This window comes from Manis javanica, chromosome 11, assembly GCF_040802235.1.
Source record: "Manis javanica isolate MJ-LG chromosome 11, MJ_LKY, whole genome shotgun sequence".
NCBI lineage: Eukaryota > Metazoa > Chordata > Mammalia > Pholidota > Manidae > Manis > Manis javanica.
The window spans coordinates 11769228-11790907 of NC_133166.1; the positions used below are offsets into that span (position 1 = coordinate 11769228).

Below are 21680 nucleotides of genomic sequence, written 5' to 3' on the forward strand. Positions count from 1 at the left end.
ACAAAATCATGCAGTTCACTGGAGGAAGGATAGCTACTTCAGCAGATGGTGCTGGAATACTTAGATAAACATCTGTAAAAAAAAGAGCCTGGATTATCTTACACTGTATATAAAAAATTAACCTCAAATTTATCATAAACCTGAATGTAAAACCTAAAGCTACAAACATTTTAGAATATATCAGAGGAGAACATATTTGTGACTTTCAGTTAGGCAAATTCTTTAAATGTGACACCAGAAGTATGAACTATAAAAGAAAAATGAATAAATTGTGCAATTACACTGTTAAAAGAATGAAAAGACAAACTACACACTGAGAAAAAGAATATGTGCAAATGTATATCTAATTAAGAGTTCAAGTCCAGAATATATAAAGAATTCTCAAAACTCAACAATAAGAAACAAACAGCCCAACTTCAAAGATGACCAGAGATGTGTATAGATACTACCAAAGAAAATAGCAAATAAGGAGATGAAAAGTTGTTGAACACCATTAGTCATTAAGGAAATGCAAATTAAAATTACATTAAAATTAAAATGACTGACTAAGCTAGGTGTTGATTTAGATCTTAAGGGACTATAATACATACACTGCTGGAGGGAATGTCAAGTGGTACAACCACTTCAAAAAACAGTTTGATAGTTTCTTACAAATGTAAAACATACATCTATCATATGATCGACGTATCACAATGCAATAGAAAAGGAAATATATGCCTGTACAAAGACTTACACACAAATATTCCTAGCAACTGTATACCAAACATTCAAATATCCATCAATAGATGAGTGGATTAACAAATTATAGTATGTTTTTACAACATAATGTTACTCAGCAATAAAAAAGAAATGAACTATTTGTACATGCAACAGCCCAAATTAATCTCAGAATACGTATGTTGAGTGAAAAAAATTCAGACAAAGTCACATATCCATACTGCATGATTTCATCTTTATAAATTTCTAGAAAGTACAAACTAATCTTTAGTGACCGGAATCAGATCTGTGGTGGCTTTGAGATGTGAGAGTCGGAAAGAGTTTGAGGAACAAGGATTATAAAGGTATGAGGAAGCTCTAGAGGGTGACACAGATGTTCACTATCTTGGTTGTGTTGATGGTTTCATGGTTGCATTCATGTTCTGAAACTTAATTGCATTATACTTCAGTAAAGCTGATTTTAAATTATTCCTTAATTAGCTTCCTAAGACTTTTAGAATAAAAACAAAAATCTTAATTATAGCCCACATAACTCTCAATATACGTAGGTTACAGGGAAGGCAGTAACAGCATGGAGAAGACAAGTAGTGACACTATAGCATCTTACTATGTTGATGGACAGTGATTGCAATGGGGGGGGGACTTCGTAATAGGGGTGAATGTAGTAACCACAATGTTGCTCATGTGAAACCTTCATAAGATTGTGTATGAATTACACCTTAATAAAAAAAATATATATATATATACACATACACACACACACACACACACACACATATATATATAGCCCGCATAGTATGACCTCTACTTTCTTCAACCTCTTCTCATTTGATGTTTCCTCTGGTTTTCTGTGTTCCAGCTATTTGAACTTATCTCAGTCCTTCCTACAGTCCTTGTTTTCTGACACCACATGTTCTTTGTGTATATTATTCCCTGTATTGAGATACTTTTCCTCCCTCCATTTGTCCCTTAAGTTCCCACTCTTTCTGATCTCAACTCAGTTATCACTTTCCCAGTTATGCCTTCTCTGACCTCTTTTATTAGATGAGATCTCCCTATAATGCTCCTGCACAACTGTGTAGCTCTACTCGAAGCACTTATCCCAATCTGCCTTTCCCACTGGTCTCCATGAGGCCAGGACTATATTGATCTGTACTCACTCCTGTATCCCAAACTTCACATAGGCCTAACATGTAATAGACACACACAAATATTTGTTAAATGAAGGAATGCATAAGCAAATAGTAATTGGGAACTAAAGAGAGGAAATTAAATGAATGTAGTAACATCATGTACTGAGCAGTCTTTTCCATGGTCAGATGCTAGCAATTTCAGCAAACACAATTCTTGCAGTGCATTATATTTGAGAATGATTGTTCTCCTAATGAAGGAAAAGAGCACCAACATTTTTATAACAGGAGTAATGTACACGTAGCACAAGATAGTTTTGTCACAATAATTTGTCACACGAAAAAAAATTAATTTTATTTTAAGCAAACAGGAAATGGAAATCTAGTTAGGCTATATTTGTAATTTGGTGCCATCAAGGACTTTAACCAGCACAGTTGCAGCTTATTAAAAGAAAAAGATAATTGTGTTGTAATCTTCCTTCCATGGTATATTGATGGAAATTGTAAAGGAGATCTGATGTCTTCACTGTGTCAGGCAAGCAACTGTTTCATTAAGTAATCATTTCTCTTACTTTGGGTATGATTAGCTGAGGTCCCCTGCTTGCAACATAATAGAGTGATGTTCTTCAGGGTAAGTCAGTCACCTCATTTAGCTCTTGCAGCTAGAAGAGCCATCTATTGTTCAGATGAAAGAAGGCTGATAAGGAAAATCTATTGTAGCAGAGAAGCAGTGGAAATACAAAGCCATTTGAAATGAGCTGTGTTTTTGACACAGTCTTCCCATGAATTGCTTTCAGAGTGGAATTCTGATTTTACTATATATTTTTTGACAACGAACAATATCCCTTAGTTTCATAGATGGGTAAACACAGTATAAAAATGGACTTAGTGATTTCACAGGAATTCTGCTATGTTTGGTAGACATAGGTGTGAAATAAGTTTCTTGGCTAGTTCTGGTGAATAAAGGAAAGAATGAGTGAACAAAGGAATATTGTTAAGCATTCATTAATAGTAGGTGCCAGGTCAGCAGAAGAAACAATCAACAAGATGAAAAGGCAGTCTACAGAATGGGAGAGATACAGCTGACCCTTGAACAGTCATGGGTTTGAACTGTGTAGGTCTACTTAGTATAGAGTTTTTTTTCAATAAACAGATGGGAAATTTTTTGGAGATTTGTGACCATTTGAAAAAAGCATTTTCTTTTTTCTAGTCTTATTGTAATCATACAATGTTTAATACATAACCATACAAAATACATGTTCATCTACTACTTATGCTATTGGTAAGTCTTCCAGTCATTAGACTATTAATTAAGTTTCTGGCAAGTCAAAAGTTACACATAGATTTTAGACTGCACAAGGGGTCAGTGCCCCTAACCCCTGCATTGTTCGGGAGCCATTTATGTTGGCAAATTATATACAAGCTTACATCATTTTATTGTGCTCTGCTTTCTTGTGCTTCTCAGATACTGTGTTTTTTACAAATTGAAGGTTTGTGGTTAACCCTGTTTCAGTCAAGTCTGCTGGTACCATTATTTCCAACAGCATTTGCTCACTTCATGTCTCTGTGTCACATTTTGGTAATTTTTGAAATATTTCAAACATGTTCATTATCATTATATTTGTTATGGTGATCCATGATCAGTGATATGTCTTCCTGAAAGCTCAGATGATGGTTAGCATTTTTTAGCAATTAAATAGTTCTTAATTAAGGTATGTACATTGTTTTTTTCGACATAATCCTATTAGACACTTAATAAACTACAGCATAGTATATACATGACTTTTATACGCACTGGGAAACCAAATGTTTCACTCAACTTGCTTTATTGTGGTAGTTGCTCTATTCTGGTAGTCTGGAACCAAACCTGCAGTACTTCTGAGGTATGCCTGTATCTGATTAGTAGTTAGTGTCCAAAATATAAAAAGAACTCCTAAACACATACAACTCAATAGAAAAAAAAACATACATTCTAATTAAAAAATGGGCAGAGGAACTGAATAGACATTTTTCTAAAGAAATCATACAGATGGCCAACAGGTACATGAAAAGGTGCACAACATCACTAATCATCAGGGAAATGCAAATCAAAACTGTGATGACGCATTACCCACACATATTAAAATCATTATCATCAAAATCGGTACCATCAAAAAGATGAGATAACAAGTATTAGCAAGAATGTGGAGGAAAGGGAACCCCTGTGTACTGTTGGTGGGAATGTAAGTTGGCACAGCCACTCAAAAACACTATGGAGGTTCCTCAGAAAATTAAATATTGAACTGCCATGTGATCCAGCAATCCCACTTCTGGATATATATCTGAAGGAAAGGAAAACAAGATATTGAGGACACATCTGCACTCGCATGTTCATTGCAACATTATTCACAGTAATCAAGGTATGAAAACAACCTAAACATCTGTCAACAGATGTGTGGATAAAGCATTTGTGAGATTTGTGTATATATATATACATATACACACACACGCACACACACACAGTTATATATATCAATATTCCAAAATATATATATGAATGAGCCATTTTAAAAAAAGAAGGAAATGGTGCCATTTGCAGCAACATGGATGGAACTTGAGGGCATTATGCTAAGAGAAATAATAAGCAGAGATAGACAAGTACTGTATGATATGACTTATATGTGGAATCTAAAAAAGACAAACTCATAGAAACAGAAAGTATAATGGTATTCACAAGGGTCTGAGGGGTGGGAGAAATAATATTGGTCAAAGGGTGCAAACTTTCAGTGATAAGATAAATAAGTTTTGGGACTCTAATGTATGACATGGTGATTATAGTGAACAATACTATATTATATACTTAAGAGTTGCTTAGAGAGTAAGGTTTAAAATTTCTTACCACAAAAAAGGAATGGTAATTATGTGAGGTGGTGGAGGTGTTAGCTAATGCTATGGTCTAATCATTTGGCAACATATATAAGTAGGTCAAAACAACACCTTGTACTCCTCAAACCTACACAATTTATTATCTCAATTATATCTCAAGAAAAAAACAATATATAGGATCGATTCAAGATGGTGGCATGAGAGGTGAGACAGAAAACTCCTCCCAAAACCACATATAATATGAAAATACAGTTAATACAACTAATCCTAAAAGAGCAACAGGAAAGAAGGCTACACCAGACTGCATACATCTGGAGAACAGAGCAGAACTCACAAAACAGGGTAATGTACCAAAGCCTTGATCCGGTGGGACCCAAGCCCTTCCCTCACCCCAGCTCTCTGGTGGGAGGAAGAGAAACAGAGTGGTGAGGGGATGGAAACCTAGGGCTGCTGAACACCCAGCCCTGGAGATCTGTTTTGTGACCACAAACCTACATTACATGGTGCTCTGGAGATCAGTGGGGGTTGGAAAGCTAAGACTGGCGGAATATTTGAGAGACTGAGATTCCAGCCATTTGTGGAGAACAGGGATACACATCTAGCTTCTCTGGGACAAAGGAAAGGTGGGTGATCTTAGAGGCTTCCTAGCAGTGAGAGGGCTGCCAGAGGGGTGGGGTTTGCACAGAGCTTGCTGGGTGAGAGAAGGGATATGTGGACAAGGTTGTAGGGCACTCTCTGCCCAGCAGGTTGGGAACTTTCAGGAGCTTCAGGTGCTCCATCCCCCTGGCTGGCTACTCAGCTTTGAGGCCTCTCACTGTGATACGCAGCATGCTGTGCCTTCCTCCTGGCCTGCCAGCACCAGCTTGCAAACTGGCAATCACTGCTGTAGCATCAGGCCAGCCAGAGGGAGGCCCCGCCTATGACAGCTACACACACAAAGCACAGAGGCTTACAACTGTGTGCTCGCGCACTGGCTCTGACGGTGGAGACAGGCACTGTAACCAGGAAGCAGGAAACAGCTCTTTCCTCCCCCAGGCATCAGCGCTGCTCCCTTGCAACCCCCAACTTCACTCCAGTCGGGGAGCAGTTCCAGAGACTAGAGTTTCTGGGCACTAGAGGGCGCCACATAGAAATATGAAATGTCAAAGGAACCTGGTTTAGACCAAAATCTCACAAACCCCAGAAAAAGGGCCAAATGAAACTGAACTCACCAATTTGCCTAAAAGAGAGTTCAAAATAAAAATCATAAACATGCTCATGGAGGTACAGAAAAATATTCAAGAACTCAGGGATGAATTTAGGATGGAGATTTAATCATTAAGAAATTCCTTACCTGAAATGCAACATATAATGGAGGGATTTAAAGCAGATTAGATGTAGTAGAAGAGATGGCAAGTGGAATAGAAATTAGAGAAGAGGAATACAAAGAAGATGAGGCACAGAGAGAAAAAAGGACCTCTAAGAATGAAAGAATATTGAGGGACCTGTGTGACCAATCCAAATGGAATAATATTCACATTATAGGGGTACCAGAAGAAGAAGAAGAGAGAAAAAGGGATAGAAAGTGTCATTGAGGAGGTAATTGCTGAAAACTTCCCCAATCTGGGGAAGGAGATAGTCTCTCAGGTCATGGACGTACACAGATCTCCCAACACAAGGGACCCAAGGAGGACAACACCAAGACATATAATAATTAAAATGGCAAAGATCAAGGATAAGGACAGACTTTTAAAAGCAGCTAGAGAGAGAAAAAAAGATCACATACAAAGAAAAGCCCATCAGGCTATCATCAGATTTCTCAACAGAAACCTTACAGGCCAGAAGAAAGTGGCATGATATATTTAATGCAATGAAACAGAAGGGCCTCGAACCAAGAATACTCTACCCATCAAGGTTATCATTTAAATCTGAAGGAGGGATTAAACAATTTTCAGATAAGCAAAAGCAGATAAAATTTAGCTCCCAAAACCCACCTCTACAGTACATTTTGGAGGGACTCCTATAGATGGAAGTGTTACTAAGGCTAAATAGCTGTCAAAAGAGAAAATAAAACCAGAGCAAAGTAGAACAATTAATTACTAAGCAGATGCAAAATCAAATCAAATACCCCACAAAGTCAAGGAAGGGATAGACAAAGAGTACAGAAAATAATACCTAATATATAAAGAATGGAGGAGGAAGAAAAAAGAGGAAGGAAAAAGTAAAAAAGAACCTTTAGATTGTGTTTATAATAGCATACTAAGTGAGTTAAATTAGTCTGTTAGAGACTAAGGGAATTACCCTTGAACCTTTGGTAACCATGAATCTAAAGCCTGCAATGGTGATAAGTACATACATATCAATAACATCCTAAATGTAAATGGTCTGAATGTGCCAATCAAAAGACATAGAGTCACTGAATGCATAATAAATCAAGACACATCTATATGCTACCTACAAGAGACTCACTTCACACCCAAAGATATACACAGACTGAAAGTAAAAGGATGGAAAAAGATATTTCATGCAACAAGTAGGGAGAAAAAAAGCAGGAGTTGCAGTACTTGTATCAGACAAAATAAACTTCAAAACAAAGGAAGTAACAAGAGATAAAGAAGGACATTACATAATAATAAAGGGGTCAGTCCAACAAGAGGATATAACTATTATGAATATCTGTGCACCCAACACAGGATCACCTACATATGTGAAACAAATACTAACAGAATTAAAGGGGGAAACAGAATGCAATGCATTCATTTTAGGAGACTTCAACACATCACTCACTCCAAAAGACAGATCAACCAGACAGAAAATAAGTAAGGAGACAGAAGCACTGAACAACGTTAGAATTGATGGACCTAACAGACATCTATAGAACACTCTATCTAAAAGCAACAGGGTACACATTCTTCTGAAGTGCACATGGAACATTTTCAAGAATAGATCATATACTAGGCCACATAAAGAGCCTCAGTAAAATAAAAAACATTGAAATTGTACCAACCAACATCTCAGATCACAAAGGTATGAAACTAGAAATAAATTACACAAAGAAAATGAAAAAGCCCACAAACACATGGAGGCTTAATAACATGCTCCTAAATAATCAATGGTTCAGTGACCAAATAAAAACAGAGATAAAGCAATATATAGAGACAAATGACAACAATAATTCAACACCACAAAATCTGTGGGATGCAGCAAAGGCCATGGTAAGAGGGAAGTATATTGCAATACAGGCCTACTTCAGGAAAGAAGAACAATCCCAAATGAACAGTCTAAAGTCATAATTAACCAAACTAGAAAAAGAAGAACAAATGAGGCCCAGAGTCAGTAGAAGGAGGGACATAATAAAGGTTAGTGCAGAAATAAACAAAATTGAGAAGAATAAAACAATAGAAAAAAATCAATAAAAGCAGGAGCTGGTTCTTTGAGAAAATGAACAAAATAGATAAACCCCTAGCCAGAATTATTAAGAAAAAAAGAAAATCTATACACATAAACAGAATCAGAAATGAGAAAGGAAAAATCACTATGGACAGCACAGAAATACAAAGAATTATGAGAGAATACTATGAAAAATTAAATGGTAACAAACTTAATAACCTAGAAGAAATAGACAACTTTATAGAAAAATACAACCTTCCAAGATTGACCCAGGAAGAAACAGAAAATCTGAATAGACCAATTACCAGCAAGGAAATTGAATTGGTAATGAAAAAACTACCTAAGAACAAAATACCTGGACCTGATGGTTTCACTGCTGAATTGTATCAAACATTTAGTGAATACCTAATACCCATCCCCCTTAAAGTTTTCCAAAAAGTAGAAGAGGGAATACTCCCAAACTCATTCTACAAAGCCAACATCACTCTAATAACAAAACCAGGCAAACACACCACAAAAAAAGAAAATTACAGACCAATATCCCTGATGAACATAGATGCAAAAATACTCAACAAAATATTAGCAAACTGAAATTCAAAAATATTTCAAAATGATCACCCATCATGACCAAGTGGGATTCATCCCAGGGATGCAAGGATGGTACAACATTAGAAAATCCATCAACATCATCCACCACATCAACAAAAAGAAGGACAAAAACCACATAATCATTTCCTTGGATGCTGAGAAAGTATTCTACAAAATTCAACATCCATTCATGATAAAAACTCTCAACAAATTGCGTATAGAGGGTAAATACCTCATCATAATAAAGGCCATATATGACAAACCCACAGCCAACATTATACTTAAGAGCGAGAAGCTGACAGCTTTTTGTTTAAGATTAGGAACAAGACAAGGATGCCCACTCTTCCCACTTTTATTCAACTTAGTTCTAGAGGTCATAGCTACGGCAATCAGACAACACAAAGAAATAAAAGACATCCATATTGGTAAGGAAGAAGTTAAACTCTCCGTTTGCAGATGACAGTATATTGTATGTAAAAAGCCCTAAAGAATCCACTCCAAAACTACTAGATGTAATATCTGAATTCAGCAAAGTTGCAGGATACAAACTTAATACACAGAAATCTGTTGCATTTCTATACACTAACGATGAACTAGCAGAAAGAGAAATCAGGAAAATAATTCCATTCACAAGTGCATCAAAAAGAATAAAATACCTAGGAATAAACCTAACCAAGGAAGTGAAAGACCTGTACTCTGAAAACTGTAAGACACTCATGAGAGAAATTAAAGAAGATACCAATAAATGGAAACACATCCTGCTGCTCATGGATAGGAAGAATTAATATTGTCAAAAAGCAATCTACAGATTCAATGCAATCCCTATCAAAATATCAACAGCATTCATCAACGAACTAGAGCAAATAGTTCTGAAATTCATATGGAACCATGAAAGACCCCGAATAGCCAAAGCAATCCTGAGAAGGAAGAATAAAGCTGGGGGGATTATGTTCCCTGACTTCATGCTCTACTACAAAGCCATAGTAATCAAGACAATTGGTACTGGCACAAGAGTAGACCCATAGACCAATGGAACAGACTAGAGAGCCCAGATATAAACCCAAGCATATATGGTCAATTAATATATGGTAAAGGAGCCATGGATACACAATCAGGAAATGACAGCTTCTTCAACAGTAGGTGTTGGCAACATGCATGCAGCGGCATGTTGGTGACAGCGGCATGCAGGAGAATGAAACTGGATTATTGTCTATCCCCATACACAAAATTAAACTCAAAATAGATCAAAGACCTGAATGTAAGTCATGAAACCATAAAACTCTTAGAAGAAAACATAGGCAAAAATCTCTTGAATATAAACATTAGCAACTTTTTCCTGAATGCATCTCCTCTGGCAAAGAAAACAAAATAAAAAATAAACAAATGGGACTACATCATTGCTAAAAAGCTTCTGTACAGCAAAGGACATCACCAATAGAACCAAAAGGCATTCTACAGTATGGGAGTATATATTTGCAAATGACATATCCGACAAGAGGTTAACATCCAAAATATATAAAGAGCTCACAAGCCTCAACCCCCAAAAAACAAATAATCCTATTAAAAAATGGGTGAAGGATATCAACAGACTCTTCTGATGGCCAACAGGCACATGAAAAGATGCTCCACATCACTAATTATCAGGGAAATGCAAATTAAGACCACAATGGGATATCACCTCACACTAGTTAGGATGGCCAACATAGAAAGGACTAGGAACAACAAATGCTGGCGAAGATGCAGAGAAAGGGGAACCCTCCTACACTGCTGGTGGGAATGTGCACTAGTTCAACCATTTTGGAAAGCAGTATGGAGCTTCCTCAAAAAACTAAAAATAGGCATACCATTTGACCCAGGGATTCCACTCCTAGGAATTCACCCTAAGAATGCAGCAGCCCAGTTTGAAAAAGACATATGCACCCCTATGTTTATCACAGAACTATTTACAATAGCCAAGAAATGGAAGCAACCTAAGTGTCCATCAGTAGATGAATGGATAAAGAAGATGTGGTACATATACACGATGGAATATTATTCAGCCATAAGAAGAAAACAAATCCTACCATTTGCAACAACATGGATGGAACTAGTGGGTATTATGCACAGTGAAATAAGCCAGGTGGAGAAAGACAAGTATGAAATTATTTCATTCATCTGTGAAGTATAAGAACAAAGCAAAAACTGAAGGAATAAAACAGCAGCAGACTCACAGATCCAAAGAATGGACTAACAGTTACCAAAGGGAAATGGACTTGGGGTGGTGGGGTGGGAAGGGAGGGAGACGGGGAGTAAGAAGCATTACAATTAGCACACATAACATGGGTTGGGTATGGGGTAATGGGGTATGTGGTGGAGACTTGATAATGGGGTGAATTTAGTAACCAGAATGTCACTCATGTAATTGTATATTAATGATACCAAAATAAAAAAAAGAAAAGACAATATAATTAAGAATAGAAGACAGAATTAGTAAATGGAAAGATATGTGAAGTAACTACTACAGTGCACCCCAAACAGCCAAAGGGATTAAAAAAGTATAAAGGAAATGGAAAGTAAATATATATCTAATTACAATTTAAGAAAAAAAGAATTGAGAACATGAGGGAGAGAAAAATGCAAAGTGATATGCCTTTGCATTTTTATAACTGATTTAAGACACGAATCCTTTGTTGTAATCATCGCAAGAAGACCTAAGCAGGATAAAGAAAGTAAACCCCATATCTAGTCACATTGAGTTAATTGCAAGCACAACAAAACAATCAATAGAATTGATCAGTGTGGAAACAAGCACTTACAGAGAAAAGACAACAGGATTGACTCTTCAAAATACTGAGAGAAAATAGTTGGCACCCTAGTTTATAGTCAGCTAAACTATCATGTAAAAACATTAAAAGAACCAAATAAAATAAAAATAGCATCTTCAAGCAAAGCAACATAAAAATCTACCAGCAGAATCTTGTTGAAATATTTCATATGAGATATACTTTATAGATGATAAAAATGAGTCCCATGGCATTTTTAATGCAAACTTAAAATGATACAAATATAATTGGTTATTATTCATTACATGTTTTTTAATGTTCATGTGCTTTGCATCAAGAATTCCTTGTCTATGAGTTGTAGCCTAATAATTTTTATGGATATGTGAAAATATTAGCCCACAAGGACATTTCAGTTTCTCTCATAAAACTGAATCCAGAAATATTTTGATGCCCAATAAGAAGGGGCTTGTGAAATATGCCATGAAATATTGAAATACTGTGACATCATTAGTGGTACATTTGTAGGAAAACTTCTGTCTAAAAATATAGGTAGGTACCAAAGGTATGTTATTTTCAAAAGCACTACACTATTATATACAGTTTGAGTACAATTCTGTTGAAATATTACTGAAACATAGCCTCCAATATATTACAATTAGTTATCCCAGGCAATGGAATTGTGAGTACTTTCAAATTGCTTTTTTTGTGCCTGACAATATTTTTAAATTATTTCAAACTAAACAATTGCTTCTATACTTGGAAAAATATTATTAAAAATAAATGCTGTTTGGGGCATAAGAAATATCTATTTATCTATTTATTTATGTATGAGAATATGTATATTTATGCCAGGCACTTTGATATGTTCTTTCACATACATCATTTTAGTTAATCCTAATAGGAAACCTGTAATATAAGTGTTATTGTTTAACAATGCTTCCCCCCTTTTTAAAGGATAAGAAAATGGACTGTTAAAGAGATTAACCAAGCAATAGAATTACAAAATAAGTGTCAAAGCTAGGACTGGAACCCAAGACCAAATCTTATTCTTTCAACACTGAAATCAAATTTGTTACAATAAGACCTAAGAAGAGGTTTTTTTCATCTGATTTTTTTCCTACTGAATAATTCTCACATGTCCTGTAGGGGATGGTGTTTTAGAGTTTTTTTTTCTTTTTCAAAATGGAATGAAGGGTGAAATTGTGTATCATGGGAAGTCTTAGAGGCAAATTTTTGCCTTACGTTGTTGAAGCTGAGGAAAATTATTACTTTAAAACACTTGATACTACAACAAAAGTTCAAAATTGATTCTGAGTCAATGGGCTAGCATTCCTCAATAAAGGTTACACTCCCTCCAACTAGGAGGTGGGGAGACAGTGGCTAGATTAGGAGGCAAAGATATACATTACTTCATGTAGGGACTCAATGGGTGCTATGGAAAACCTGGCTTAACCCATATATTCATTTATTTATCATTATTCTTTTCATTTATTCACTCATTTGTTCTAAACTACAAATAAACAAGACAATTATTTCAAATAAAGGTCAACCAAACCTGCTAAGAATGATTGAAATAAAGGCTAACCAGTCATATGACTGGCCCATTGGGGTCTGTATTTGGGGTGAGTAGAAATGGAGGACTTGGGTATTACAGAGAACATAAAGAGTCAGTAATCAAGGGAAAAGCATGATGGATTTAGTGTCTGCATGAAGCCTGACTAATACAAACCCTCACTACATCTGTATGTTCCTCAGTAAAAGGGACACCAGACAGCGAAGAAGGGGTCTTTGGGAGAGTAAAATTTACGAAGATTTAGAATTAAAGTCATGTTAAAGAGTTAGAATTATTCAGTAGGGGGGTGCATGGGGAAGGCTGTATAGCACAGAGGAGACAAGTAGTGACTCTGTGGCATCTTACTACACTGATGGACAGTGACTGCAATGGGGTGGGGGGGGACTTGATAATGGGGGGAATCTAGTAACCACAGTGTTGCTCATGTAATTGTATATTAATGATACCTAAATAAGTAAATAAATAAATAATTTCAGTATAAAGAGATTACACATACTGAGTGGGTTGAATAGGTTTGTTCTTTCCAGTTAACTTTTATTGAAAAAAAAATCAGGAAATTAACGTAAAGCACCTCTGATTTACTGAATGCCTAGCATAAACCAGATAAGAGTGATAGGTGTTTCTAAATACAGTATCTCATTTAAGCCTTTAGAAATCCTATAGCACTATCACTATTTTGCAGAACAGAAAATAATAAATAGTTCAGAGAAGTTAATTATTGGTCAAGGATCCTTACAAATTTAAAGTACATTTATTAATAGTTAATTATGTACACTTTCCTACTGTTAGGAGGAACTGTTAGCTTTTATTTCATTTTAATCTCTTCAGTTAGTGAATTTCAGTTAGTAAATTCACTGATGGCAGGATGGCATATTTATACACCTCTCTGCCTTATCTATTTCCAGAAGCTTGGTGATAAAGACATAATTTGTGTTATAAGCTTATTGATAAGTTAATTACATGAAAACATCTCCTAAAGATTAAGTGAAAATAACTGGATGTCAATTTGCAGTGAAAGGAAGGAGAGGAAAAAGGAATACAAATGTTGTAATCACATAGTGGGAGAGACTAGTGTGTCTGACTGGCTCCAAAGTTCTTATATTTTCTAAATCTACCATGCCTGCTTTATAGGAGTCATAGGGAAGAATTCTCTCAAAGAGTTAACTAAATAATAAACCCTTACTATGAAAAGTAGGTGAAAATAAACATGTGTCAGCTGTACATTACAGGCGGAATGGCCTACACGGCAAGAACTTGGCTCATCATGTCTGATTGCTTGGGTTCAAATTCCAATCTATCACCCAGCTAAACTGTTATCTATAGTATGTATTATTTTTTTCACCAATATTCTCTCCTTCCTCCCTGTGAGAGGATTATTTTTCCCCACCGAACTGGCCTCAGGCTCTGGCCAATAAAACATGAACAGGAAGATGTGTTCAATGTCTGAACAGAAATGTTAAGATCCACTGCAAATTCTGCCACTTATAATTTTTCCTTCTCCCATAAGAATATCATGCCCCTAGTAGAGGCTGCTCTTCTGTTCATGGAGCGACCTGGACTAGAGTCACAGTCAAGCTATGAAGGACACCTCATATGAGGAAGAAATAAACATTTGTGCCTGAAAGCCACCAAGATTTTTTTTTATTACTAGATTCATTTAATTCACTAGTATACCAGTTTTGTTAGCCTGTGCAAATTATTTATTCTGTGATCAAGTTTTCCTTTTTTTTTTGATAAAATTGAGTAGTGGTGTTTAAGTAAGTTCATGTAAAGTACTTAAACCAGTGTTGTGCTGGTAAATGTTTCTCTGAAGAATAAATGTCTTTTCTCTTTTTCTTTGGTATCATTAATCTACAATTACATGAGGAAGATTATGTTTACTAGACTCCCTCCATCACCAAGTTCCCCCCCCACAAACCCCATTACAGTCACTGTCCATCAACATAGTAAGATGCTGTAGAATCACTATTGTCTTCTCTGTGTTGCACAGCCCTCCCCATGCCATCCCCACATTATACATGCTAATCATAATGTTCCCTTTCTTCTTTTCTCCCCCTCATCCCTCCCTTCCCACCCATCCTCCCCAGTCCCTTTCCCCTTAGTAACTGTTAGTCCATTCTTGGGTTCTGTGAGTCTGCTGCTGTTTTGTTCCTTCAGTTTTTTCTTTGTTCTTATACTCCAAGATGAGTGAAATCATTTGACATTTGTCTTTCTTCGCCTGGCTTATTTCACTGAGCATAATACCCTCTAGCTCCATCCATGTTGTTGTAAATGGTATGATTTGTTTTCTTCTTATGGCTGAATAATATTCCATTGTGTATATGTACTACATCTTCTTTATCCATTCATCTACTGATGGACACTTACGTTGCTTACATTTCTTGGCTGTTGTAAATAGTGCTGAGATAAACATAGCGGTGCGTATGTCTTTTTCAAACTGGGCTGCTGCATTCTTAGGGTAAATCCCTAGAAGTGGAATTCCTGGGTCAAATGGTATTTCTATTTTGAGCTTTTTGAGGAAGCTCCATACTGCTTTCCCCAATGGTTGAACTAATCTACATTCCCACCAGCAGTGTAGGAGGGTTTCCCTTTCTCCACAACCTCGCCAACATTTGTTGTTGTTTGTCTTTTTGATGATGGCGATCCTAACTGGTGTGAGGTGATATCTCCTTGTGGTTTTAATTTGCATTTCTCTGATGACAAGCGATGTGGAACATCTTTTCATGTGTCTGTTGGCCATCTGAATTTCTTCTTTGGAGAACTGTCTGTTCAGCTCCTCTGCCCATTTTTTAATTGGATTATTTGCTTTTTGTTTGTTGAGGTGCGTGAGCTCTTTATATATTTTGGATGTCAATGCTTTATCGGATCTGTCATTTATGAATATATTCTCCCATGCTGTAGGATGCCTTTTTGCTCTGTTGTTGGTGTCCTTTGCTGTACAGAAGCTTTTCAGCTTGATATAGTCCCACTTGTTCATTTTTGCTTTTGTTTCCCTTGTCTGGGGAGATATTTTCATGAAGAAGTCACTCATGTTTATGTCTGAGAGATTTTTGCCTATGTTTTTTTTCTAAGAGTTTTATGGTTTCATGACATTCATTCAGGTCTTTGATCCATTTCAAATTTACTTTTGGGTATGGGGTTAGACAATGATCCAGTTTCATTCTCCTACATATAGCTGTCCAGTTTTGCCAACACCAGCTGTTGAAGAGGCTGTCATTTCCCCATTGTATATCCATAGCTCCTTTATCGTATATTAATTGACCATATATGTTTGGGTTAATATCTGGACTCTCTGTATTGAGGTTGGTTAAATTTTGACTATTAAAATGAGTGTATCATCTGCTGGTATTCCCTAGTAATATCACTAAAAATATTGCAGTACATTCCCATGCAGCGTACTCCCAAATTAGTGCTTTTCAGATCAATAATGCAGTGTGTTCATATCTTAAGGTAACAGTGATTCATTTTTTTTTTAACCATAGTGGTTACTGGCTGTAACTGTGGAATGCATTGTCATGGAAACCACATTCCTCTGCTCCTCCCCTCCTTCAGTTCACCCCAGAGCTATTATTGAGAGACAAGAATTAAAGGAAAGAATTTTGTCAGATGCATATGAACAGATAACAGATACACTTACACACCAAAGGCACACACAGGTTTATTTAGAGAGAGATGTAGGTACATTCTCATTGATTAAAGTTAAGCAGTAAATAAATGAAAGCAACTATACTTTTTAAAGAATTTTGTCATTTGGCTTTCTCAATCTAAACCAGCACAAACTGTAATGTGGGAAATAACTTGAACATAACAGCCTTAATGCTGCCCTAGAATAGGAGGTCAGCCTTAGCTTGGGTAATTCATTAGGGAAAGACTGTGTTAGATATTATTGGAACATCACAATATAGAGCATACAATACTTTTGGGGTGTTTGAAATCCAAATTACAGGCTAATGAATAAGGGAAATATTGTACAACTTTTTTAGAATCCATTCTCTTTTGGAAAAACAGCCATAATTATAGATGCTCTGTAGGTGGAAGTGCTCACACAATCACACATTTTTTGGTAACATAAAGGGATAAAATGCTAAAGGATACACTTAATCTGTGAATGTAACTTTAAGATTCCACAGAAGGCACCAAACCAGAATTCTGCTCTTAAAATGTGGTCTGATATGTTTGAGCACTTACAGATTAACCTTTCTGAGCATCAGCAACCCCCAGACAGGCAGGAGATTGAATCAACCTTGAATCCTAGTAGAGAAATTGACTAGGTAAGGAATACTTACCCTTAGTGTGAGAATCCCAAAGCCTGAAGCACAGCTGCCCTCTTCAGTTAGAACCACATTTGCTTCAACTTTAATTGCCTTTCCACACTGATCTTTGCTAGTACTTTGTTTCCATGCTGATTTCCCTTCAAGAGGTCTTCATTTTGTAGGTAGGACCCATATTCCTCTCACCAGGGGGCTGATTAAAAAATGTAGATTCCTTGATACCCTCTCTGCCTGTGGAAAGAGAAGGTGGGATTGAGCCTAATAAGCCATTTTTTTTTTTTTAAACAAGAACCCCCGGGGAATTCTGATGCAATCAGATTTGGTTTCCATTAACTTGGGACAGGAAGGTAGGGTATGTCGGATATGGGCACGTGAAAGTGAGTTTATAGGGCACTGCATTTGACTTGACAGTTTGCAAGTTGTTTTGTTCTTTTACTTTTTACTGAAACTTTATAAGGCTGAAGCATATAGTGGTATTGGGTTTTTATTAATTTAGAGTTTGGTGGTCTGGTATTCTGGTGGAACTGCATCAGGAGGACATGATTCCAGCAGAGTTAGGACTATGTTGATGCTGTATTTCAAGTGGGATCTGAGTTCAATGCCCAGAGACATTTGAAACTGCTGCATTCATGGGAATGTGAGAGGCCTGACCCTTCTCAAATAAATGGGGGAGGCTTTAAAACATACTTCTGGAGAAGTCTATCATGTCTCCTGTGATACTACTTTTTAAACCATCTCCACCACTTTTCTTTGAACTTCGTGGCTTATTGATCGTATGACTTGAGCAAGTGATATAACCCTCAGAGCCTCAGTTTCTTCATCTACAAAATCTATGTAATAACATCTACCTCTCAGGCTGAAACATGAGATAATCTAAACAAGTAATGATGCTGCCATATACCCCCAGGGTTTACCACAGTCATGTGTTGCTTACCATCTCTAGCTTTCATGACAACTCTGCAAGGTAGAGGTTAACAGCCCCACTTTACAGATACGCAAACAAGGTTCAAACACTGTGACTTACATAAAGACACACTCGGTGCCATAGTCAGAGTCTGATTTCAAATCCTAATGTCTTGCTGTCTGCGTGGCATAGTGCCAGGCACTCAGGTGGCATCCAAGGAGTGTTAGTTTTACCCACTTCCTACTCTGTATATTCCCTACCCTTATTTTATTTTTGAGGGGGAGGGGAGGTGGGTGGGTGGGTTTTCTCCAGTAAGCAGTTTTGCAGCTGAACCAGCCACATGCTGTTGTCATTGCTATTTATTTATTTATTTATTTATTTATTTATTTATTTGCCTATTGGTCGTTTGCAATTTTGACAGCCTCACTTTCAAAAGGAAAAACAACAATAAAGCCTCCATCAGTATTGTCATTCGTACTTCCGGAACAACAGAAATACTTTCGGGGCTTCTTGGAGCCACTAAGACATCAAGGTGGGGAGAGAACGGAAGTTTGAAACATACTGCATCCGATAAAGCCTTAGTTCTGAGGCCGCTCTACCACCCAGGGAGTGAGTAGGCTCGCTGACCCAGAAGCCAAGGACACGGGGCTCCAGCAGAACCGTTTGCAGCCACTCCTACTCCAGGTCCCTTTGCCGGGCTAAGCCCGGCCCGCCGATGTCCGAGGATGGGAAGGATGCTGCCAGGAGGGCTCTGCCTCGGCCTCCCCTGCTGGACTCGGTTGGAGGCTTGGGGGGCGCCGAGCGTGGGCTCCGAGTCACCGGGCGCCGGAGCCCCCGCGCGGGACCCCCGGGGGCGCGGAGCGCGCGCGGGCTGGGCCGGGCTGGCTGCGCCAAGCTCCCGCCCTCTCGGGCCCGCCCTCCACCCCAGTGCCCGGCCAGCGCTCCCCACGGTGACTCTGGATTGCAGCAAGCCACTGGCTTTTTACCAAATCGGGAGCTGCAGTATTTTTTTTTTTTTTTCCTTCTTCAGAGAGAATAATTTCAGCCCCTTCAGCTCGCATGACAATCTTGTGTGACTGGGGCGAGTAGGCGGGCGCATCCTTTCACATGCTAATATTGCCCCACCTCCTTGAACCCTCCTCTGAGCGCCTGGCTTCCTTTGATTTTAATTTTTTAAATTTTTAAAAAATTTACCTCTTTCCAAAATCACCGTAGGGGGGTAAACCCTCATTGGTTGAACACCCCCCCTGCCCGCCCCACGCGCACACACGCCCGGTTCCTCGGGGAAGGGAGACCCCGGGCGCTCGGTCCCTGCCCGAGGCGCTGCTCGCACCGGCGCTGGGATGTCTGCGCGGGGCGCGGGGGGCGCTCGCGGCGGCCGCTCGGGCTAAGCTGCCGCTCCATGTGCCGGGCGAGCGCCGCGCCGGGGCCCCCAGCGAGCTGCCACTGCCGCAGCCCGGAAGGAATGTGCCCTGTTGTTAAGGACCCTGACTGTTTCACACCAATGATTTGCCACTGCAAAGTTGCTTGCACCAACAACACACTGTCGTTGATGTTTGGATGCAAGGTAGGACGAGGTTCATGTCTTTCTAATGCATGCTGCCTCCCCGGGGGAGCGAACAGTTCCTTTTGTTGTTTGTTTACTCGTCTGCCTGTCGAGAGCGTGAGAGAGGCTAGGACTTGCTCTGCGCTCCCTGGGAGCCTCCTGGGTTTGGGGGCCGCGTGAGCGCACCGGTTTTATGGTGTCCGGTACTGGGTTGGTAGCTCCGTGGTGACAGCTCCCAGGGCTCTCATTTACAGAGCCTTCAAGAGCAGATTGCTCCTCGGGAAGGGGGTGCCTTAGGTGACTCTCTGCTTGGGATCTTGTTATACCTTTAGCTGGGGACGCTGCTGGCTGCCCATCTGCGAGCACCTGCTCTCATCACAGGTTAGCAGCGCCTGGAGCCCCCACCCGCACTGCCCCCAGCCCCTGTGATCTGGGATGGTAGATGTACTTAAGACAGAATCGAAAATGTCAATTTGCAGTTTGACACTTTTAAAGCTGAGGAGGTTATGTTTATTGTAGACAGGAAAGCTGAGCGAGGCTCACGTTACCCCCAATTGTGTATTTTTTCTCTAAGCTTATACAATCCACTTGAAATCCACACTCAGAAATTTTCATCAAGAGGTGGTGCAATTATTCAGTGAAGTTTTTAGTGAATAACCGTCCCACCCCATATTTTTGTAAAGGTGATAGGTGTTCCCAAGGAAATGAGGCTTGAAAGGTTTTAAAGCAGGTTACCACTGCTCCTTGTCTGAAACTTTTTTGGTGGACTCAGGGATGCATTTCCTAAAAAAGATGCTTAGTACTTGGTATTTGGACTAAGTCTTGACCCATGAATGGTCTGAGTGCATGTCCCCTTACTCCTAGGTATACACATCTTTACTTCTTTTCATTGTGAGAAACTGGTGGGTTTGTCCAACCTGTTTGTACCAAACACTTTTGTGGCCACTGTGTGACTCTCTAAGGGAAGAGAGAGCATCATCTGATAGTGCTAAAAAATCACTGTCGTGAAGTGACTATAAAAATCACATGATCCCCATTATTCTGAAAGCTAACACCAGTGACTAGATTAGACACTGCCAAGCAACCTAGGTAGTAGAAGTTAAAGAAACAAACATATTCAGCTTCATACATGGTGCTCAGAGGAGGCATAGGTTTATTGGAAAAATTGGGAGTCAGGACTGCAAGTCCGCTGGCTCTGCCTAGGGCATCCCTCTTTCTCTGAACCTCAAGTTTTCTTCTCTAAAACAAGTGGTGTGGATAAGGTGATCCCCTTCAACTTGAACATTCTTCAGTGATGTCTTTCATGAAAGCGTTTCATGGTAAAGTGACTGCCAGATATTTGTTTTTTACTCAATATGATAGGCTTAGAGTCAGTTAAGAAAAAAAAAAACATTGACCAGACCTAGAGACTAGCTAGATGCTCCTTTTGAAATCCCTGAAAAGGTCTTAGAGTTCTTCAAAGTTTTGTGTTGACTGCTGTCAGGAAGATGCATGTGAATGAACAGCACCAATAACTAACTCATTAGCTCGTCTCCTCACACAATCTGCCACCCTTCCCCACCGCTTCTGTTTACTCACTCTTCTAATTGTGTTTATGGCAGCATCTTAGCAATGGCCACTGTTTAAAATCCATTACCGTAAACTTAAGAGAATCGCTTTGCAGTGCTAAATGATTATAACAAAAGTGAATCATATCAAGGGAAATTAAACATAAGCTAATAATCAAATCAGATAAGCTATTGGTGTGGAGAATGTTGAATATGTATTCAACTCTTGAAGCTCATTTTCAAAGAGATTTCTTTTCTGCTGTTAAGTTTTCCCCTGATTTCAGACCATTGGAGGGGATTGGTATGATTGCAAGCACACATTTAAAAAATTTTCTTTAAGGCTGGGGAATTACATTAGTTTAATTTCCTTTAAGTTATCTTCCTTTTGGTGTCCTGTTTTGACAAAGT

The 21680-nt window shown here is 38.4% G+C and overlaps 1 protein-coding gene across 8 annotated transcripts in view; it reads left to right on the forward strand.

Annotated features, from left to right (window-relative positions):
• The window catches only part of DLG2 (discs large MAGUK scaffold protein 2), a 1871010-nt gene that overhangs the window by 787236 nt on the left and 1062094 nt on the right, over positions 1 to 21680 (forward strand). The window contains exon 1 of one of the 8 annotated variants that reach the window (XM_037010586.2): positions 19444 to 19746. The exons of 6 other annotated variants lie outside the window; for them this stretch is intronic. In XM_037010586.2, the coding sequence (XP_036866481.1) occupies positions 19582 to 19746 (165 nt within the window). In that variant the 5' untranslated portion in view covers positions 19444 to 19581. Of the gene's footprint in view, positions 1 to 19443; positions 19747 to 21680 lie in introns of those variants that run through there. One more of the 8 variants, XM_037010572.2, reaches the window with a different exon arrangement.